Genomic DNA, 21817 nt, shown 5'->3' with positions numbered 1-21817 from the left:
ATCACTGTCCATCATCACGGCACGTGATGAGATAGCTACAGGTTACTCTTACCTTGACCTTATCTTCAATTGGGTATTATTGAGACTTGACTTGCTGGTGAAATCCCTCAAATGTCATAGAGATGGCCGAGAGCAGGGACTCTGCACAGCCAGATCAAGTATTTACTTCAGCGGACCGAATTCGCCAGTTGAACGAGGTGGACAAGGTAAGGAGGTAGATCTGCGCGACTCTCAACATAGACACAAACGAACCTTTACGCAGCTGTCACAGAACCTCACTTAGCTAGCAGACACTAATCGCTCGCAGGATGTTGCAAAACTAATCCACTCCGCCGGTCTCGCAATCCAAGCCCTCACAAACGCCAGAACGGCCGACTCCCCGGAGGACACTTCCCTCGAGTCGCATAAAGCGCGGTTCAAAGAGGCCACGTCGCGGTACTTTGCGCTCCTTTCCTCTATCGATGTCAGATTACGTCGCCAGGTATACGCTCTGGAGGAAGCTGCTATCTTAGCGCCGGAGTCAGCCTCGAGGACGGGTGATTTACCTGGCGCTGGCGGAGGAGCTGCAACGGGTGCTTCGAACCCGTTGGATGTCAGCTGGTTGAATAGCAGGAAGGACACTGTAGGGAAAGATAAGGAAGCTGAGCTGTGGGCTGCAGCGAGGCAGTTCGTGGAGCGACTTGGCGATTCCTCAGCTGCGAGCGTGAAGGTGGAAGGTGGACATAAGATGGAGGTCGATTGAGAGGCCCTAAACATTTTGAGGTTGCCGACTACTAGGCGGATCTCAGTGCGCTGAAGTTCTTAGTCTTACAAGTCAAGCTACATCTTATGGGGGCCAACGAGTAGTGCTTATATGATACCCACACACATTGAATTGGAGATTCCCAGTCCCAGTATGCTTTCATGAAAGAACTTCTTCACCAGGAGTTGAAAAGAAACGATACCTATTTACTCTCAGAACAATGAACGTCTTTCCCAGAGATTACCGATCTTGACACGTATGGTTAAAGCTTTGATGATGCGAGATGAGGAGTAAGAACATAGGCATACTGATGGTAAGACGACAAGCACAGATGCTGGTTCGCAGAACTCAAAGAGCAATGGCTGGCCGATGCATTACCGCTGCATAGACCTAATCATCTCCAGATGCGCAGCCTTCTCTTTATTGGTTTCCGAAAGCGGAGCGAGGCCTGTATTCCTTGTCAGCATATCATTTCCTTGGTTCTACCCTGAAAAGAGAAGCGGCTTACTTCGAAGTTCACCCACCACATCCTTGGCCTTGCCAAAGTAGACCTCCTCTGCCATCGCAAGTCAGATTAGCATGTGACATGTACCGAGTATCATCAACACAACTCTCTCCAGAAGTGACACATACGCAACAAGTTCCGCATCTTCAACTCCATATCCTCGACGAGCCTACCCACATTGGCGACATGGCTCGCATCCGACTCCACAGGCAGATCAACCTCCATCTGCCGGGTCATATTGCCGCTGAGATCCATCTCGCCGAGGGCCTCATTCTCGTTCGCCAAGTGCAGAATCACCGTGCTCGTGAGCTTGTAATGAGACATGCGCGCCCTATCAGTCGCCTCGAAGACATGGATGCTGTCCCACTCTCCCGAGCTCTTCGCTCCGGGCGTAACACCTGCCCGCATTACCCATTAGCAAAGCCCATATCTCACCAGTCATCAAGTAGCCCTTGCGCACCTTTCTTCAGAAGGATAACACCCGCAAACCCATCATCTAAATCCCAAAAGTAAACGCTGCCCACTCCGCCCTCATAGTACAGCTCCCGATACACGTCAAACGCCTCGTTAGCCGCAACCTCGAGCTTCCTCACCCGCTCGCTGGGAACCGTCCCGTCCTCCAGTGGCGGATCGAACTCATTGCTCCAAGGCGAGCGGTAGCTGTCTCCGTCCCGGTTGTAATCGCAGAGCAGGTAATCGCGGTTCGACTTCGGGCAGCGGCGGATCTCCAGTGGCTGGTCGACGGAGGAGAGGAGGTCTTCGGTCAGGTCGGGGACAATCGACGTAATGGCCTGCAGATTCTGTTTCGTGTCGCGGGGGTTGAGGCGCCGAAGAAGATCGCTAGAGGGTGGTTGTTATGGTCAGCTTGAGCTGTTGTTGTCTCCGAGCGGGGTTACACTCCGCTGTCTGGGTTCTCGTTCTAAGGGCTCAAGATGTGGGATATGAGGTATCAGTTGCTGTGGATTGAATACTTACAGCGCACTGTCAAATTGAATGTCCGCCATGGCTGTGAGATATGGGAAGAGTGTTGTATTTGTATAGCTTTTGGTGAAACCGGGACCTCCCTCTCGACTTGGCCGATTAAGGTGCGTGCGCGGAGGAAGTGGAGTGTGGTATTTAGGCCACCCCCTGAGACTGGAGAACGGTCTATGTGAACATGCTATGATCATCCCTTAGAACAAGACAGGATTCGAGACTCATCTATTGTTATCTAATTTTGGGTATCTAGAGACAACGATAACCTTCCAGAAGCCAAGCTCAAGTATCCAAAAGTGTCCACGCTGACCCAAAATGTCATTCCTCACTGTCATCATCAAGAACAAATCTACTCCGTTTGCGAGAAGCATGGCGCTCTGCGCTGCGATTGAAAAGTGTCTCAACATCGGGGAGATCAAGATCTGATTCAAAATCGTCCTGGCTTCTTTGTGATGAATAGAAAGGTCTTTCTGTGCGAGGTTCTAGAAAAGATGATATCAACTTCTCAGGGGACAGCAGTTCGGGAGTGCAATCGTCCTCATTTTTGTCTTCCCGCACAGGTACATTGTTTGGCCTTGAGGTAGCCGACTGCTTTTTCAACGCGTACAGCTTCTTACCAAGCGGTCGGCTATTCTGTGCTGGAGGAACTGATTCGCGTGAGAGGACTGAGTCCTCGATCTTCTTGTTTGACTCCAGAGCCAACACTTTCTTGTATCGGCTTTCACAATCAGCACTCACCTTACTCATTTTTTGGAGAGTGCCAATTATGCGGCGGGTCAAGGAACCGTGTTTAACAGCTTTTGTTGGCCTGAGAACGGATTGCAGGCGAGGGTAAGCGTCAACGCGTGGGTTCCGGATGAACTCTGGGCTAGTGCCTCCTATATGACAATAGCGTCGCTCAAGATCCTGTTGCTGAGCGGGCGTAAGGAGAATTTCTTCCAGGGTGGGAATCTCCACAGGCTCTGGTGTTGGTTTGCGGATGGTTCTCTTAGTTTCTGCTTTCTTCGTCACTTTCCCAGTGAGACTGGACGCCTTTGCAAAGCCAGTCTCGACATCATCTGGCATATGGAACTTCTTCGGCGGCCTTTTTGGGGGCCGTGCTCTTCTTCTGGGCTCGGGTAAATCAGCCTGCGTGTTCTCCACCGGAATATCGATATGCCTTTTATCAGCCATAGGCCGAACTCCCGGGGGTAAGATGCGAGGGGAGCTGTCGTCATGAAAGGTGAAACGAGTACCGCTGGCAATCATTTGCTGCATTTTCTCATAATTGTCTTTAGCCTTGATATAAGACTCCTCCTCTTTGCCCTGCATCAGAAGCAGCACAATATTACCTGCTCTCTTACGACCAGTACGTCCCATGCGCTGGAGCATGCGGATGGGCGACGCCGACGAGTCGTAGCAGACTATGAGATCAACCTCTCCAATATCCAGACCTTCTTCACCGATTGAGGTCGCCACGATAGTGTTATATGTGCCTTTCTTGAACTTCTGCACAATGCTCAACTGTGTCTTTTGATCCATTCCCTCTGATCCTTTCGCGCTGCTCTGCCCTACAAACACGTGGGGTCGAATCAGAGGCTCGTATCGCTTCAGAACTCTCACAACCTCCTCAGCGCTGTCCCGAAAATGTACAAAGATCATAATTCTTGTTGCTGACTGATTCTGGTCTCCATCGGCTCCCGTTCCTTCCCCACGATCCATGAAGTGATTGAGTACGACCTGTTTGAGGTATTCTAACTTCGGGTGGCCGATGAACTCTGGGTTCTTAGTCCAAGGCTGGAGATGATTCATGAGTTTCTTGAAGCTTTCGTCCTGCACAATTTGGCGTTGATACTTGCCGCCTTTTTGACCGTCAGTGTTAGACTGAAAGTGCAAAAGGTGCCGATAAAACGGCGTGATACCGTGATATTTCAGGAGATCGATGGCATGGGCCAAACTCGCAAGGACGGTAAAAATCGCGTTGACCTTGCCCTTCCGCCCAAGGTTCGCATTCCTCCCTGCGTCCGAACCCATCCATTGCTGACGGGCCTTGGTGAGACCGAACGCGGTGAGAGCCATCGGATCCCTTCCCCAGTAGGCGTTGAGGTTACGGAGTTGGTCGACAAGCGGCTGCAGAGTCCTTGAGAAAAGGTCCATGCATAGCACCATTTCATCGGAATTTTGGAATGTTTGCACCTCGGTGTTTCGAGCATGTACGTACTCCCGAATGTCGAGAGACTGCTCGGTCCGAATCTCCACTTTGGCAATATCCAGGCCATCAATGACGGCTTGCACTGATTCCACGGTGGAACCTGGAGTTGCAGTGAGGGCTAGGACCCGGAAGCTCTTGTTATACCGCTTGAGGAATTTGACCACTTCCACGTATGCATAGCCGCCAGTCGCACGGTGAGCTTCGTCAACAACGAGCAGGACAATACGTTTGGGGTCGGCTATTCCTGACTTGAGGTCATTGACCAGGGTTTGAGGGGTCATGAAGAAAACACGTTTGGTCTTCCATTCCTCCGCCCGAATGCCTGGCGCGGCTTCACCAGTCAGCATTGTCGTCTGTGATCGCGGGATGCCGGCCACCTGGAAGCAAGCAGAGATCTGCTGAGCCACCAGGGGCTTCGTCGGTGCTACGAAGATGATTTGAGCACTCTTTGTCCATCGATACCAATTGAGCATGATGGTGGCTGCAATGAACGTCTTTCCCAGACCAGTGGGAAGGGCAACCAGCAGATTATGGAAAAGACCTCGCTGTGCGATGTTGAATTGGTAGTCTCTCGTCTTCCCCAAATTGGTGGGGTAGACCCATGTGTCTATAGCCTCTTGATTTAGTTTGTGATGAGTAGGGGGTTCATTTTTCTCCGGTGGTGAGAAGATTTGCTCTCCTCGCTGCGATGAGATGTCCGAATTTCGTGCAGTCATGTCGAATAACGTGGATTGCCGTAGGCCTAATGGGCGATTGGTGCTGAATTGGGATTGAACGGGCGGCCTACGTGCCGCTTGGGATGTCGTTCGGGGTGGCGACAAGGATAGATCGGAATCAAAGGCATCATCTGGTATATCATCAAGCTCGAATGGCACATCCGCTGCAGGCTCTTTCAGTGCTGCGGAAGGCGCGACAGCAGTCTGTGCTGCCGAAGACCTGGATACCGCAGAGGCGATAGTTCCCACATTTTCTTCCTCGAATGAGCGCAATGATGCTGCAATAGCAGCCTCCATTTCTTTGTCTTCGTCATAATACTGATCCGGTTGATGACTCGCATCAACTGTGGTTGTTGTAGGCCCGGGCGCAAGAGGTTCGGGCTCAGGCTTTTTCCATCGAGGGCCCCGAATCATCTCCGGGGGCGACGGCGGCTGGGTCAATTGTGTGACAAAAATATTCTCTTGGAAGTTGTTGCGCTTTGGTACAAAGACCTTGTACTTGGAGGTTCTTTCGACATCCTCAAATTGAACGCCGTTAACAGACGCTCGGTCGGGCGATTGTAATTCGTCCTCCCCATCGCCTTGATCTATGGAAATATCGGATTCTAAGTCAAAACTCGTATCAGATCCAGGTCGTAAGTAATATTAGCGTCGTGGCAGCTTGCCTGCATCTTCATCAACCACGCCAGCGTCTAAGCGCCGACGCTTCGCTGGACGGTTGTTCGCCTGGGCTGATTTACCTGCATGAGGTGTCCCAGGGACGATAAAGTCGTCAATCTCATCATCAAAATAATCAGCAGAGTCGTTACCAGAATCTGACATGTCGCGAGCCGCTAGACCTTGATGAAATAGCCGCTCGTCGGATACTAAGTCTCATTGTTTGGTATTGGACCGACAACGCGACGCGGTATCGCGACATCACGTGAGACTAATTGCTTGTGCTCCGGGGTTTGTCTTGTTTGCACTTTTCACTCATGATTTATCGCCTGGCAAAACAGTAGTGACTCGGTGGCGGCGCACGTCCTTTCGCTTCTGGGCTGTTAGTGCTATCGGTGGACGGAGGAGTCATGGAAACCATTTTAGCAGCTCCACTTGGTGCTTTCGATGAGGATTGAGGAGGAAGATTCGAGATATCTTATCCAAGGCAACAGTCGCCCTATCCATACCAAGTTTTACGAACCTCAACTTGTCAGGGTGGAAAACCGACTGTACTTATGGAGCAGCGTCAAGGATCAACAAAAACAGACCCCCTTTTCGCCTCACAATCTCCGTTATGGTCAGAAAGCGCAGGCACAGGAGTCAAAATTGAAACTTGGTCCGAGTCAAATGACTTTTGGCTAGAGGCAGACAGAGTCACACTAAGGAATCTGGTTATTTTTGGCACTCTTATTCCTGAATTCCGACCCCAGATTCCGCATCCACAATCTCCTCATGTCTCTGATCTTTCTACCGTGCTAATAATAATCAGCAAGGGTCTTCACTTTTCAGCTGAAGTTTAATGCCGTTGGCCGCTGATCGAGGGATTCGCAAAATGATGGTTACACTGAATGAGTATATCATTATTTAGTCGAGTATCATTGTGACTATCACAAGGTAGCTTTGATCTATCAAGTGTCACCATATCAGCCAAACAAGGTGGCTTGCTTCAGGATTAGCAGTTGGCGACGATGATCGGATCCTCCTTGGGAACAACCAAAAAATCAATAATATATTCTGTATTTCGTAAGGACAAGCCATCGGCCGATGCTACTGGAAGAATCCAGACTAAAAGGTGACAACCTGATTCTCTCCAATTCTGCACAGCTTTGTCCAACCACAATCGTCCACAGAGCTAAGCTAGCTGAGTAGATACTGCCTGAAGCCTCACTTACCCTGTTCAATGGATAGACAGAGTCCTCGCGATACTCCTAGAAATCAAAAAAGTAATATTTACAGACAGGAAGCACTGAAACCCCGCTAATGAGAAGGCGTAACGACGAAAACTGGGCGGATTCACGGAGTGACAACCTAGACATGGAATTGGATCAGTTACCTTAGTCTACCTTAGTCTGTCCAATATCCACAGGTCAGAGAACCCTTCCCAGCAAGGTTTCATTCATTTCTGATTTGTTGATGGCCTGAGGGTATCTACTATTGTTATTGGTCTTACTTTATTACTCCTCTTTCCCCCAGTTATCCTACTTCTCTTTTTTCTCCTCCTCTTCTTCCTCCTCATCAACAAACACCAGTCTCTCTTTCGTAGCAATCTTCTTTTCTCTTTCTTGCATTGAGATCTCAAAGTCTGTCGCTTCTGGAATCACCACAGTCAGTCCAAGTCAAAATGAAGTTCAACAACATCATCGCCATCTCCTCCCTCTTGGTCCTGGCTACTGCCCAGTCTACCACTACTACCAGTACCGCAGCCTCCACCACAACCAGCCTGTCACCTGAGGCCTCTTGCGCCGCCAAATGTGCGTATCTCCAACTTTCTTTTGAACCATCCATCACGTAAAGCTGACCCTCCCGATTGTATTTAGGCGCTTCTGGTGACGTTTGCTGCGTTGCTGGATGCTACAAGGTCCCCTGCCCTAGCGACCAGCAGGCCAACGACACCATCAGCTGTGTTGCCGCTTGCCCTCAGGGTTCCGGCACCCCTAGCGACACCGACAAGTATGCTTCGTGCCAGAGCAGCTGCTACAGCAGCCACTTCTTCCCCGCGACCATGACCAACGCTGGTTCCTCCGGCACTGGTGTCAGCTCCAACGACGCGACCACCACCGGCTCTGGCTCCAGCAGCTCTGAGACTGGCTCTTCTGGTATGTCGCTTATTCTACTTGACCATCCCTCGAACGACCAAGGAAGTCAAAGCTGATTGAATAATCTGCAGGCTCCGGCTCCTCCAAGACCTCTGGCTCCTCCAGCACTGGTACCAGCAGCGGCTCCAACGCCAGCACGACTGCTAACGCTGCTGCTGTTAGCCAGCTACAGCTCGGTGTCTCTGCCGCCGGTCTCCTCGGCTTCGTTCTTGCTGCCTGGGCTCTGTAAGCGAGGACCTCTCCTTTACAGACACGGCCCATGGCTACGACTGGGTCCCAGCTGGTAATGAATCTCGAGACGGGAGTTAATAGGGTTGCGGGACATGGGTCGATTGATTTTGTTTCTTTTTATTCTCACTTGAAGTACTAATAAGGATGCCACCTAATACTGTGCCATAGTTGCCTTTCATGTCTAGTACTTTCAAACTGTTTCAAGATACCAATGCGAAGATGCTTAATCATGACTCCGGCCCATGGGCGTCTACTTCGAATCACAATTTTCCGAACTCCACAGTATGAACGTTGAATAAGAACACGGCACAATCTAGAACATTCAATCCACGTAAGCACGGTTGCCTTGATTGAGTTATCGCTGAAAACCAAGGCAACCGTCAGCCCACCTCCAGTTCGGCGAAGTCTGTCCAAGTTGACGAATCGTCCCGCGGGCCATCATCCCACCTAGGGGACACTATATGCTCTGAAACGTCATTTGAGAAAGTCCGGAAATATTCTCAGTAGCACTTTGTAGCTCAGGAACCATTCGAGATCTCCTAGGTCTTCAGGCCTTCCACTCCACCCCGATCTGTGAAATCCCGTCCTTTGAATCGAGGCTTACTTGGTGCTTGAATCCTTAGAAAATCCAGCAGACGACAACTCATAATGATTCCCTCGCGGCTCCTGTTCATTGCAGTACCTACAGACGCGGCGTCAATTTTTGATGAGCCACGAAGCCACTTAGCTTTACCTTGCCAACATCAGGTATGAGTCGGCGGAGACTGGCGAATTGGTGATGAATTCCTTCTCCCAGGATGGCCACGCAAAGGCAAAAATTGACATATTTGACCTTTTGCGTGTAAGAACAAGAAAGAGTGCATCAGGCTTGAGTAGAACAGTTTGTCCCTGATCTTGATTCTGGACAGGCCCTGGCAGTTTCAAACAGAAATCATTGGCCATGTTGCTGGCGCTTTCAATATTGTAGACGCGAATGGAACCTGGACGTTGGACTACCTCGGCATCAAGCCGGAAGATCTCACTTGACGCAAGGATTGGATATTGCTTGGGGATAACTGCCTGGGTGGCACACTGATCAACCATGTATCCTCAAGCAGCCGCATTGCCGTCCTGCGCTCCTCTGGCAGCAAGTTCAGCTCGGACTGCATGGATTGAATAAACACCTTTTGTTCCTGCCCTGAGAGTCATCTCTCTAGGTTCTCCAGCAAGACCGATGGTATATCAGCGGCTTCATGGCAATCCAGGCGCCTGCATGTGCGTCAATCGCTGTGCGAACGGAAAAAAGCTAACGAGGTACAAAGCAGGACAGTTACGTCGTAGTCAATGCATTGGTCTCTTCCCCAATGGACATTTCCGGGGGTATTTGCCAGACGTTGGAGCTTGTTCTTGATATTGATGGCCTTTATCGCAATGCATGTCTCCGAGCTCTAAACCCACATCATGCGAGCCTCAAGGTACATGCTTGCTTGTATTATAATGAAGTAGTGCCAACTACGGAGTATGTATAACGAGAGATCTAGACCCTGGTCTACAGTTGACTGATAAGGCTGATAAGGTGCGCGTCAACTCCCCGCCCCAGCGCGTCACCCACATCATAAGTATAAATGGGTAGAAAGAAAAACATACACCGTATCTTCCTCATTTCCGGGGGACCCAACTATCAACAGCCCGACACAGCCTCGATCACATAATTTTTTAGCATAGAAACATTTCTCTTCCTCCCACTACCACTACACCCCTACACCCCTACACAACCCCACCTCAACCAAGACCAAACCCAAAACCCAAAAACCACAAAGTGAGGCAAGACGAAAAATGGCCAGCCCGACAGCCACAGACTTCCAACACCTCTACACCTCCATGGCCGCCTTCGTTACATCCTGCATGTCCGCCCACGATCCCTCCCACAACCCCGCCCACGTCCACCGCGTCGTCACCCTCGCCCGCTCAATCCTCGAGAAGGAACAGCTCGCGCACCCGGAGATCCCCTACGACGCCGACATCGTCAAACTCGCTGCCTTGCTCCATGACATCGGGGATAGGAAGTATCTGACGCAGGTTGCTGCGGCTACGTCTGCGGCTGGGGAGCAGGAGGCGGCGGTCGATCCGGCTGGGATGGTGCAGCAGGCGCTGCTGGCGCATGGGGCGGACGCGGCGCTCGCGGAGAGGGTGCAGACCATCGTGACGCATGTGTCGTACTCGAAGGAGGTTAAGGACCCCGCGACGGTGCGGAGATTGATCGACGAGGAGGGGTATGTGGAGTTGGCCATCGTGCAGGATGCGGATCGGTTGGATGCGCTGGGGGCGGTGGGGATTGGACGGTGTTTTACGTTCCTGGGGGCGCAGGGGAAGAAGTATCTTGGTGCCGGGGAGCCGTGGGACATGAATAATGCTATAAATCACTTTCAGGAGAAGTTGGTGCGGCTGGAGGGGATGATGAAGACGCAGACGGGGAGGGACATGGCTCGCGTGCGGACACAGCGGTTGGCCGAATTTCGCAAGTGGTGGGAGGAGGAGATGGAGCAGGCAACCCATATTCCTTGAAGAAGGGACATTGCAAGTTAGAAGATAGTCGCAGCGTACCTATATACAGATTCCTAAGGCCCCTCGGCAAATGCATAATAGATCAAGCAACACATTCCGTAGAACTCATTCTGTCTATCCTATCTCAATACAGTATTTGGGGTATTTAGTATGTAGTAGCAAGAGTATCAGGCATACAGCAAATATTCAGACCCAAAGCGAGAGTCTGGAACCCAAGATGTAGTTATCCTGAAGCCAGAAAAAGCAATCAAAAACAAAACCAACCGTGTAATAAACTCCAATGACCTCGAAACTGCTAGAATATCTCGTGCTGCTCTGCATGTATGAATTTCTATAAGTAAGCATGAGCAGGATACCGAGAACAAACGCCGAGATCAGATCAAAATCTAGAATTATGTCAGGCTGTCCCGATGCGGAATGAAAAATAAGGCACAGGGTACTCCGAGTAGCACAGAAAGGTCTGGTGATGAATTTCAAACCCGGTCTCTAGCAAAATCCAGCACCTCACAGTCGTCTTCGAAGAAGCCGTCGTCGATCCCAGCGCCAGGAGCAGTGGAGACTGCCATGGAATGTCTCTTCTTCCGGCGAGTGGTGATAACAACTTCTTCAACGTTGCCGGTGCTGTTGCCCAGACTAATGAGGTTCTCCATTTCTCCCCCGAAGCCGTGGTGTTGCTCGTGCACGATATCGTCCTCGTCCCCGGTGCCGCCACCAGCGCTGAATGGCCGCACGTGAAGTTTGGTCAGCGAGATGCTGTCGCCAAAGATCCACTGGCTGCCCGGGCCACACGTCAACGGATCACATACTTCATCTTCATTCGAGAAAACGAAGAGATTGACTCTCTGGTCGGTGTGGAAGGGCTGGTAAGGTGCGTTCGTCTCAATCTCGGCCTGAGAGAGGGGCTGGCATCTAATCTTTGAGGTAGTGTGGGGCCGTGAGTTTGAGGACGGCAGAGTTAAGATGGCAGAGACGGTGTGTTCATGGGTGAATGTCCCTATCGGCAGAGGGCCGCATGGAGTTTGAAGGTTCGCGGGCAACTTGTACTCGATTTCCTTGTTTCCAATGACCGACTGCAGCTGGCGATTCTTGTGAGTAGAAAGGGATCGCTTGACCCGGTACAGCCGAAAGAATCCATTATCTACCACACCTAGGAAAGGCTGCCCTTTGTTCGAGAGCCAAACGACACGAGACGCGGCTGGGTCCCGGGCGAGACCGGAAAGGTGCAGTCGATTTTCACCTGCATGCCGGAGAGTATTGACTGTACCAGTCGCTGCACCCATCGATTTGCTAAGACCAGCAGCAACCACCCTCCCACTTCGGACTCCAGCCGCGGAGGGAATTGCGAACGCACCGACTGCAGGAAATGCAGAACCGGCTGACGGAGTGCGGCCTCTGACGGCAGCAAGAATAGGTTGGGTTTTTCCACCAACGAGCTTGAATGCCGCGGATAGAGGATTCGTCACGGCTGCTCTGTCAGTCGTTTCGTCCGTGGGGGAGTTGTTGGCTTGCGACTTGTGGGGTTGAGGACGAGCTCGCCGGAACGGAGGCCACTGGAAAGCACTGCGGGGAAGGTCGAAAACGTGCACTGTGCCTTTACGGGTTATCACTGCCAGACGATCTCCGGATGGAGGGGACCAGATCACATCGACAATGGATGATGTAGTAAGACGCGTGAACCGCGCAACTTGTCGCACGTTGGCTGACGGAATTGTAGAATCCTCGGAGAGAAAGACCCCTGCCCGACAATGCCTGGCTTGCATTAAGTCCCAAACGTACTGGACATCCCCCTTCTTGCTCGCTGTGAGCAGCATCAAGCCATTTGGGGAGAATGACAGAAAGCTACATCCATTAGGGACCTGGAAGGTAGCGATTGGGTTGAGCATAGCATTCCTTGTCTCGCCCCCATCATCGAATCGTCTCAAATCCAGAATCGAGACAAAATCAGGTTCCGCAGGCGACGTCGTTTGCGTTTCCTGGGCATGTGTCGGAGGGAAGAGACTGTATCCTTGTTGTGGTAAGTCCATGAAATTTGAAGACCGCCGAGAGGACGTGTTCTGAGACTGGTCTTTATTCCAGTAATTGTTCCATGCTTGAAGTCCCTGGTCGCCCATCCAGCGGGCACCACGTACCAGCTCTTGTGTGACACCCCTTGCTACTTTGTCAAAGAGGCTCTCGCCCTCGCCAACGTCCGTGGCGGAGGTGACTGGTGGCTTTGCTGGAGGACTACGCGTCTCGAGCCCAGAAACTTTGCCCTGAATAAGTGAGGCAGGCACCGTTCCACGTATAGAGGGTCTATAAGTTGAGGATGGTGGCACTATGGCTAACCATCGTCCTCTAAGCGCAAGCACAGGCTTATCTGAAACAGCTGAACCGTGTGGGGAGTCGTTTCGAGATGCATCCGGATCAGTTGAACTGGACGATGTTGAGTATCGCCGAGCCTCTCTTGTCTGTATGCTTGTCCAGGTTTTACCCAAGCACTGATATGCACATGACGGTGAGAAGGGGTTCATGCCGTATATATACACCTCCCCACTGACGCCGGACGCCAACACAATATGATTTCCACTGACGAGTAGCTTTAGATTCCCAGAAGGAGATGGGGCAAGAGCAGGCAACCCGGGAATGTTCTCAAAACACGGAGTAGGTTTCGTGGTGAAGAGGGTTGCGACCTGCTCTCCGCTCCTGAGTGAGTAAATCTCGGCTCTGGTTTGGTACAGTTTCGACTCATCCTTGCTAAAGCGGTTTTCACCCCGCGGAAGCCTTCCAGTCTGACTAGGTGTTATCTCGTTCGTTTCCGAACCAGCAGAAGATGTCCGCCCTTCGTCTTCACTTGATGCACAGGGTCCGTGTATTATGACGGCGACATGCGGTCTAGACGAAATGAACGGGTCGTTCGATGAGGTACAGGCTAGTATCTTGGCCTCTATCACCCGGCCCCTGAGCCCACTGAGCTTTCCCACTAAACGCGTTTTGCGGTCTTCGATTGCGAGAACGTCCAAGGCGCCATCAGTGCCAACAAGCAATACGGTGCCACCCATTTTAGAGGACTTGAATGCTGGGCCAGACAAAGTGTCAAAGCCACAAAATGAGTAACCTTCATCTCCAGCTGCCCGATTCGAACCAGTAAATGGAGCGAGATCAATATCTGGGGCACCGTAGAAGTGAGGTTGCGGCAGATGAGGTAGGGGAATGTGACCGTCGTACGGGCCACTAAGAGAATGGCTCTTCTGCCTGTCTACAGATTGCTGCCTGGACAAATTGCTGCTCAGGTATCCATTACCGTAGCTCAAAGGTCTCCTTCGAGGAGGAGGAGAGGCTGACGAGGGCTGACTGAAACCACCTTTGTCTAGGTGGGTCGGGAAGCTGAGGGGAGACCCGCCTGCGAGCTCCTCAGTGATGGCATCATTTGGAGGACTCTTCCCATATGGAATTGATTTGGCCCATGTACCCGTACGAATGGCAAGATCATTTTCCGTCGTTTCCGTAAGAGACCCAAGAGCATCCGGAACGGGCGAGACTATCGGATTACTAGTAGAAGCTAACGGAGGATCTGAATAAGAGGCCGCCTCAGCTAGCAGAGGCGGGGAAGTGTCAATCCTGTCGCATCAAGGACAGACAGAGTCAGTTTATGATACTGTGGCATGAAGTGGAGGGATTCCCATGCATACAGGTCATCAGGCGGAGACTTGGCTACCGCTTTGGCCGCTTTACTTCCCTTGCCGTTTTTACCCTTTTTCTTCGTTTTTCCAATGGTGTCATTATTTTCGGGGCTCGGCCGAGTGAAGTCTGAAGGCAGGGGGCTGAGATCGCCTGAAGCCCGGGTTTGCAGGCGGAACAAGTCGTCCGAGGCTACCGGGGGCATTCAACTGGAAGGAGTGCCTCAAGGAGGCAACAGATCTCTCACGAAGAAGACCGCCCTCAAGACCTCGATAAGGTCTGAGAACGGGTGTTTAACAATGATATTGACTGGAAAAGACGATTGATGAGCTGGGAACCTATCTCGAAACTCCGTAGAACCCTGTGTACAGAGCCCTTGTCAGTGTGAGTCATGGCAAGAAGCAGTCGGGGGTTCTCAGCAAAACATACTATCGTTTGTTGATTGAAGAGATGAGAATCTGAAGAGGAAGGAAGGAATAAGCTATCGCTCTCTCTGCTTGAGTGAGAGACGTTGCAACAGCCAGCGTATCTGGAGTCGACGCCCTTTGATACGCCTTGTAGATCGCGGGATTCAGTATGACTCGGATGCCAGAGCTTCTTCTGTCATCCAGGTCCTCCAAAACTGTAATGATCTCCAATATCTCTGAAATCCAGAGTTGTATAACCGTTCCAAAGCTCAAGACCTAGACAACTTATATCTAGTTGTTCGAAAAGAGATGTAGAGAAGGTAAACGATGCAAGAGAGGGGGAGGGGGAACCCATTCAGGTCAGGAGCATAGATGACATCTCTCCATGGTAGGCTGACTGTTCATACGTAATTAAACCAAAGTTTACCTGTTATCTCCTATCGGCTACTATCAGTCAATAGTTCCAGGCCTAGTAAGGTACCTACTTTCAGCTCCGTATCTCCGTTACCTAGTGAGATCCATTTGATGCCAGCACTACTCAAACAGAAGGTCTTATTTGTGGTATATATGGATATACTATTAAAATGATGAGGTATTCAGGCAGAATTTATACCTCAAAGCTACAAAATTCCTCACAGCATTCTCAACAGCTGATCCTGGAGTATGAATGCCTGCACCTACTCCGTACATGGTAACGTACGTATCTTTTGCTGGTAACGACATTACCAAACAACCCCCCAATCCCGCATGAGGGGTAAGACAAACATTGCAAACAACACGCACCTGAAACACGGGGTCAGCACGCGCCACGTGATTTGCCTGAGGGCTGTGGCAGGTCTCAGTCATCGTCAACTGGATGCAGGAACTTGGATCGAGCATTCCACATATCCACGGTCGCCCCGGAGGTAACCGCCAGTCAAATAATGACCAAGTCTTTCCGACTCATGATCGAGCATCAGGTGTTCATTGTCAAGTTGTCACGGGGTCACTTCTGCAGCATAGCCATGATCTGTAAGGCCCCAAGCTGTCATTGGTGGACGATCAAGCGACGACTGAGAAATGACGCCTGCCGGTCAGATCAAAAACCCATGCTTGAGGTCATCCAGGGAACTCTTCCTCAAGGTGTTATAGGGAAATGACACCTCGTACCATAGACTTGTGTGCCTGCCGATGACCTGTTGGTTCGTCATTGAACAACATCATGAGACAGCGTGGAGTATTCCTCCCTAACTCGGCATAGGTAAAAGAAGGTCAAAGATTTAGATAATATTGATACAAGTTTATCAGATAAAGTAAAGGGGGAAACTCCTTGCACAACTCCGGTAGACCTTGCTTTTGTACACCAGGCCTTTGTATACCACACCTTCTTGGCAATATTCAGGTCTTCTTCTTCGCAGCAGCAGCTTTGGCGGCTTTCTTTCTGTTGCTGTTGATCATTACCAACCCAATGAAGGTGCCAACCACGGCCGAACCCAGTAGAGTCAGAATGACAGGAATGCGGATTGCCCACACGCGAGGAGGGAAGAGGTCATGGAGAGGGTGTCCGGGGTCAACGAAGGGCTGTCTGATAGTTAGTTTTTGTGTCAGGTGTCGCCAAGGGGGTTGTGGATTAAATACCATAAGGAGAGTCCAAGCCGTATAATAGAGGAAGATCGCGGTAGCGACCAAGAGCATGGCGGATCCCACGAGTTGGCCCAGCTGCGATCCAGAGTCAGTCAGTATGAGGGCGTATGAATGAGAAAGAATTAAAGGCTCACCATAATGGAAGTTCGAAACTAGGTTGATTCCTAACAAAACGCCGGAAGTGCACGACGAAATGTCTCCTCTGATACTGCCCATAAACAGTCCAGGCCAGCTTGGCTCCTTGAATGTCACGTGATGATATTGGACGCTAAGGCTTTCCTCCCTTCGCCGCCTCACGTTTCCGACTGGTAGAACTTGGCCGGATCACATCCTGCATCTCGAGCTCTGGAGTTGACATCTAGCTCAAGAAACTCCAGAGTAGTAGATTCTGACACAGAGCAACCATGACGGATTCTGTTGTGTTGCAATCCGCCGTTCGCGTGCCTACACCTCCCCCAGGCACCTCGTACTCTCCACAGCCCTCAGCCTCACGAAAACGCTCTCCTCCATCTCGGTCCCCTTCCCCTCGTCGCCGTCGCTCGCCACCTGGTGACTCGCTGAAGGAAGACGGGGATGCGCCACGTATCGATCCCGAGCGTGCGGTTGAAAGAGAGCGCCAGCTGGCCGAGCGCCTCCGTCAGCATGAGAGGCAGGAAGCTGCGCGGAAGCCCATGACGGAGGAGGAGAAGCAAGCTGCCGCCAAAGCTGAGTATGAAAAACTTTTGAATATGCGATCTGGGGGCACATATATACCACCAGCTCGATTGCGCGCGCTACAGGCGCAGATCACGGATAAGACCAGCAAAGAATACCAGCGTATGGCGTGGGAAGCTCTGAAGAAGTCCATCAACGGTCTCATCAATAAGGTCAATGTGTCCAACATCAAGTTCATCGTTCCCGAGCTCTTCGGGGAGAACCTGGTCCGTGGACGAGGTTTATTCTGCAGGAGCATCATGAAGGCGCAAGCGGCGAGTTTACCGTTTACCCCGATCTACGCGGCGATGGCGGCCATTGTCAATACCAAGTTGCCTCAAGTCGGCGAACTGCTGCTCAGTAGGTTGATTGTCCAATTCCGAAAAGCATTCAAGCGGAACGATAAAGCCGTCTGCATCTCATCCACAACTTTTATCGCGCATCTGTGTAACCAGCAAGTCGCCCACGAGATGCTTGCCGCCCAGATACTCCTTCTTCTGCTACATAAACCTACAGACGATAGTGTGGAAATTGCCGTCGGTCTGACCAGGGAAGTTGGCCAGCACTTGGAAGAGATGAGCGGTCCCATCGCTCTGGCGGTGTTTGATCAATTCAGGAATATTTTGCATGAGGCCGACATCGACAAACGAGTTCAATATATGATCGAGGTCCTGTTCCAGGTTCGTAAGGATAGATACAAGGACAACCCGGCGATCAAGGAGGAACTCGACCTGGTTGAGGAGGAGGATCAGATTACCCACCGTATCGGTCTCGACGATGAAATTGATACTCAAGATGGTCTCAATGTCTTCAAATTCGATCCTCAGTGGGAGGAACACGAGGAGGCTTACAAGAAGCTCAAGGCCGAAATTCTTGGCGAGGGCAGCGATGATGAAGAAGACGAGGACGAAACCGACGAGAGCTCTGACGAGGAAGAGGAGCAAGAACGACAGATGGAGATCAAGGATCAAAGCAATACAGATCTCGTCAATCTTCGGCGAACAATCTACTTGACTATCATGTCCAGTATTGACTTTGAAGAATGTTGCCACAAACTCATGAAGATCTCGTTGCCCCCTGGCCTGGAGCCAGAACTCCCCTCTATGATCATTGAATGCTGTTCCCAGGAGCGAACGTACTCGAAATTCTACGGCTTGATTGGAGAGCGATTTGCGAAAATCAACCGTTTATGGTCTGATCTTTTCGAAGCCTCCTTTGCCAAGTATTACGACACAATCCATCGATATGAAACCAATCGTCTGCGCAATATAGCGCGTTTCTTTGGCCACATGCTGAGCACGGACGCCATTGGCTGGCATGTCTTGTCCATCATTCATCTTAATGAAGACGAGACAACTTCTAGCAGCCGTATCTTCATCAAGATTCTGTTCCAGGATCTAGGGGAACATCTTGGCCTTCCGAAGTTGCAGCAGCGCATGAGGGATGAAATTCTGCGTCCCAGCTTCGAGGGACTCTTCCCTCTGGACAACCCCCGCAACACCCGCTTTTCAATCAATTACTTCACGAGTATCGGCTTCGGTATTCTGACGGAAGACATGCGGGAGCACTTGAAGAATCTTCCCAAACCGACTGTTCCCGCACTGCCTGCACGCGACGCAGAGTCGGACTCGGAGTCTGTCCGTTCACATTCTACCTGCTCTACATGCACAGGTTCTTCTCGGTCCCGCTCGCGATCACATTCCTATTCACGATCCCCTTCACGAAGCCCCGGCCGGCGTCGTTCCGTCAGTCGTGGAAGGTCGTACTCGATATCAGTGTCTGGATCTTCTCGAGGAAGAAGTTATACCCCGAGCTACAGTTCTCGATCGAGACCTCCAGTTCCAAAGTCTCGTCAGCGCTCAGTGCCCTATAGCCGTTCACGCTCGCCGGCTGGCCGAAGAAGGTCGTCAGTCTCTCGCACACCACCTAGACGTGTTCGTGACAAATCCTATGACTCTCGCTCCCCTTCGCGATCCGTCACGCCACCAAGAAGGCGAAGCTCTTACAGCCGGAGAGACCGATCTTACTCCAGGTCACCGTCGCGCTCTGTTACCCCACCACCCCGAGCTGGGGAAGCAAGGGCCCGTGGTAGACGCTACTCCTCGCAGTCTCTTTCTCCTCCTCGTCGACGTGCCGAGAAAGGTGTATCGGCTCAACGTCCCCCTCCTGGTCGCCGTGCCCGTGGCGATTCCCTGTCACGATCGCCCAGTCCTCCTCCGCGGTACGGACATGATCAGAGACGCAGGAGGAACTCAAGCTCCGTCTCGCCATCTCGCTCACCCCCAGCTCGCGACTCCAACAGGCGCGGATCTCTTTCGAGGACTCCGCCCCGTCGGGGCCGCGCCTCCGACTATCTGTAACAAGAGAAAAGCTCATATTGAATCGTGTCCTTCGGTACTAGGACATGTACAACAACTTAGCAGGTATTTGATGATCTAAATCATTGGAACAAACAGGGTCGAACAAAGGTCAAACGTGTATCTATATTTCTAGGCTGTGAATTACGTTTGCAAGCTGCTATGCCCAATACCAGTCTTGACTATCTGCATCGCTCATTAAATCTTTTGGGTATTCTATGCTATGAAGTCTCTGTAAGATTCACATATGTCATTCAGTCATCTATAGGGTATCTTGAGTGCTATATTGCCGTCACAACCATTCTATGTACCAAGTCTCAGGTCATACGTGTCAAATCATCTACGCCGTAGAAGCCTCCCAGACACACCTCTCGCACAGACACAAACCCCCCAGGGCGCCCCTGGCCCACTCCCTCCGCTCCTTGACATCAAGCCCAATGTCACAGTAGTGATTCAGAATCTCTTCATCCGCCCTGATCCCCTCGCCCGTCCGCCGCACAGGCGCCCCATCCCCCTTCCACACCGCTCGCTCGGACTCCGTCCGCGCCCGGAACGTAATCTCGCCTCCCCATTCCCAGCGCACGTTGGGATCACAGGAGTGATTCGCCAGGCACCAGAGCGGATGCACGGCGCAGAGCTCCGGCCCGCCGTCCCAGGTGGAGAGGCGGCCCGACGCGGTGCCGCGGAATTTGGCGTACAGCGTGTTGAGCACCCAGGTGTCGTAGCGGGGGAGGTTTGCGTAGGGGTCGAGTTCCATTTCCTCGAGGATGCGCATGGGCTGGAGGATGTTGAGCTGGAAGGAGAAGGGGAGGGTTGCGGTGGGGTCGGCGCCTGCTTCTGCCGTGGCTGCGAAAGAGAAGCCGTTGAGGTCGTGGAAGTCTCCCCAGATGTACTTCACTTCCGGGAGGTCGAGCGGATGCACGTCCTGCGTTGCGGCCATGGCGATGGCCCGGCCCAGGAGCAGGAGGTACAGGTAATCGGCCTTATCCTTTGGGTCGGGGATATCCTTGCCGATAGACTCGAGGTTGTCCATGAGGCCGCAGACGGCGCCATGGTAGACGGTTTGGGCTTGGTCGTGGCATTTCTGGCTGCAGAAGATGGTGTCGGCGCAGCCGTCGCAGGCGACGGGGGGTTCGGCGGACGAGAGCTCCGGCAGCGGAGCGTTACAGGCATCGCAGAGGTCATCGTGGAGGCGATTGGTGGCTGTGAGCAGCGATGACTCGCGCAGAAGGATCTCCCCAGGGGCGATATCTTCCTTTGCGAACAGACCCAGTTGAATGGAAACTTCCGGTGCTGCGGTCTCGTCGGCCGCCGAGCTTGGGGCTGTAGTCGTACCGTGCAACGCGGGCAGCGCAACGGCCCTTACTTCGCACTTGGGCGCAACATCCTTCAGTCTCTCGTTCAGCAACTGCAGTGTCTCGGGCGCCTTGCGATCAGGCTCATGCGTGTTCCACGGGTAGAGTACCCGCCGCGCGTAGCCCTGCGCATTCAGCACGCTCGAGTCCACCACCACCTGGCCATCATCACCTTCTTTCCGTCCATGCTTAGCAGCATACACCTTCTTAAGTGTATCTAGCTGCTCCTTCAGCCCAGCGATCTCGTCCACCGCACCCGTACCCTCCACATCCTCCAACAACGCAAGCCCACGCACACAGAATTCATAGGCATCACGGTAACACCCACAACGAACCAAGCTCCTCACAAGCAACTCATACACGCCACCGACCATATCATCATATTCCTCCTGCGATATGTCCTCAAAATCCCCCTCCTCGTCCCCACCTTCCTCACCATCCTGACTCCCAACCCGCCGCCTAGCCTGAAACTCGCACCCATCCGGATCAACAACAGACTCGAGCAACGACAAAGCACGGTACGCATCCGCCGACGCAAGATCTGAGAAGCCCAGGCGCTCGTGCATCCGGCCTCGCTCAAGGTATCTGCGCGGATTGTGCGGGTCTGCGTAGAGCTGGGCCGTTACATCGGAGCGTTCGCGGATGAGTGCGTCTGCGTCCATGTTCGGGGATAGATGGTTTGTGAGCGTAGCGGAGTAGAGAGTATATCCAAATATCCGGAAATTGAGCTGTTGCTGCCGGGGTAAAATTTGTAATCTGTCCTTATATGCGACGTATCCGTCGTGCCCTGAAATGTGAAGGTATATTTCAGTTTGGTCTCCTCCGGGGATCTCTATGGGGTAAACCAATGAGGTGGCAATAACAAGAAGAGGGATAAGTTGTTATACACATATATCCAATAACGGCAACAGATTGTCGACTTTCAATTGCTTCATGAAGACCTTGGATTCGTAATTCATTTCTCGAATTTTTCTCTAGGACCCACGAAAAACGTGGGGTATCATTATCATCACGTGGTGATATCCC

At 51.9% G+C, this 21817-nt stretch overlaps 9 protein-coding genes across 9 annotated transcripts; 4 read left to right on the top strand and 5 right to left on the bottom strand.

Moving 5' to 3' along the window:
* Positions 1-122: 122 nt before the first annotated feature.
* Positions 123-742, top strand: CDV56_103133 (mediator of RNA polymerase II transcription subunit 11; the record flags this gene model as incomplete). Its single annotated transcript, XM_026756752.1, has 2 exons — positions 123-206; positions 308-742. The coding sequence occupies 2 exons, from the start codon at positions 123-125 to the stop codon at positions 740-742; spliced, it is 519 nt and encodes a 172-aa protein (XP_026618180.1).
* A 374-nt stretch (positions 743-1116) lies between these two features.
* Positions 1117-2251, bottom strand: cap2 (F-actin-capping protein subunit beta; the record flags this gene model as incomplete). The annotated part of the gene is made up of 5 exons (XM_026756584.1): positions 1117-1190; positions 1251-1298; positions 1376-1645; positions 1708-2087; positions 2223-2251. 5 exons carry the CDS (start codon positions 2249-2251, stop codon positions 1117-1119), a joined length of 801 nt encoding a protein of 266 aa, XP_026618179.1.
* Positions 2252-2540: 289 nt separating this feature from the next.
* On the bottom strand, positions 2541-5951 carry mph1 (3'-5' DNA helicase; the record flags this gene model as incomplete). Its single annotated transcript, XM_026756113.1, has 2 exons — positions 2541-5734; positions 5834-5951. The coding sequence occupies 2 exons, from the start codon at positions 5949-5951 to the stop codon at positions 2541-2543; spliced, it is 3312 nt and encodes a 1103-aa protein (XP_026618178.1).
* Positions 5952-7449: 1498 nt separating this feature from the next.
* Positions 7450-9181, top strand: CDV56_102065 (uncharacterized protein; the record flags this gene model as incomplete). The annotated part of the gene is made up of 4 exons (XM_026755684.1): positions 7450-7579; positions 7646-7924; positions 7996-8149; positions 9064-9181. 4 exons carry the CDS (start codon positions 7450-7452, stop codon positions 9179-9181), a joined length of 681 nt encoding a protein of 226 aa, XP_026618177.1.
* Positions 9182-9970: 789 nt separating this feature from the next.
* On the top strand, positions 9971-10699 carry CDV56_101855 (HD domain-containing protein; the record flags this gene model as incomplete). Its single annotated transcript, XM_026755474.1, has 1 exon — positions 9971-10699. One exon carries the CDS (start codon positions 9971-9973, stop codon positions 10697-10699), a length of 729 nt encoding a protein of 242 aa, XP_026618176.1.
* A 473-nt stretch (positions 10700-11172) lies between these two features.
* CDV56_101312 (uncharacterized protein) lies at positions 11173-14561 on the bottom strand (the record flags this gene model as incomplete). Its single annotated transcript, XM_026754931.1, has 2 exons — positions 11173-14296; positions 14368-14561. The coding sequence occupies 2 exons, from the start codon at positions 14559-14561 to the stop codon at positions 11173-11175; spliced, it is 3318 nt and encodes a 1105-aa protein (XP_026618175.1).
* A 1579-nt stretch (positions 14562-16140) lies between these two features.
* CDV56_101008 (dolichol phosphate-mannose biosynthesis regulatory protein) lies at positions 16141-16523 on the bottom strand (the record flags this gene model as incomplete). The annotated part of the gene is made up of 3 exons (XM_026754627.1): positions 16141-16323; positions 16381-16461; positions 16521-16523. The coding sequence occupies 3 exons, from the start codon at positions 16521-16523 to the stop codon at positions 16141-16143; spliced, it is 267 nt and encodes an 88-aa protein (XP_026618174.1).
* Positions 16524-16790: 267 nt separating this feature from the next.
* CWC22 (pre-mRNA-splicing factor cwc22) lies at positions 16791-19518 on the top strand (the record flags this gene model as incomplete). The annotated part of the gene is made up of 2 exons (XM_026754149.1): positions 16791-18671; positions 18751-19518. 2 exons carry the CDS (start codon positions 16791-16793, stop codon positions 19516-19518), a joined length of 2649 nt encoding a protein of 882 aa, XP_026618173.1.
* A 258-nt stretch (positions 19519-19776) lies between these two features.
* On the bottom strand, positions 19777-21453 carry CDV56_100115 (putative MYND domain protein; the record flags this gene model as incomplete). Its single annotated transcript, XM_026753734.1, has 1 exon — positions 19777-21453. One exon carries the CDS (start codon positions 21451-21453, stop codon positions 19777-19779), a length of 1677 nt encoding a protein of 558 aa, XP_026618172.1.
* Between the last annotated feature and the right edge of the window lie 364 nt (positions 21454-21817).

The sequence above is a fragment of the Aspergillus thermomutatus genome (assembly GCF_002237265.1).
Source record: "Aspergillus thermomutatus strain HMR AF 39 chromosome Unknown NODE_11, whole genome shotgun sequence".
In the NCBI taxonomy this organism is placed as follows: Eukaryota; Fungi; Ascomycota; class Eurotiomycetes; order Eurotiales; family Aspergillaceae; genus Aspergillus; species Aspergillus thermomutatus.
The sequence above is the reverse complement of the archived record's forward strand: the minus strand, read 5'-3'. Positions and strand labels throughout refer to the sequence as shown.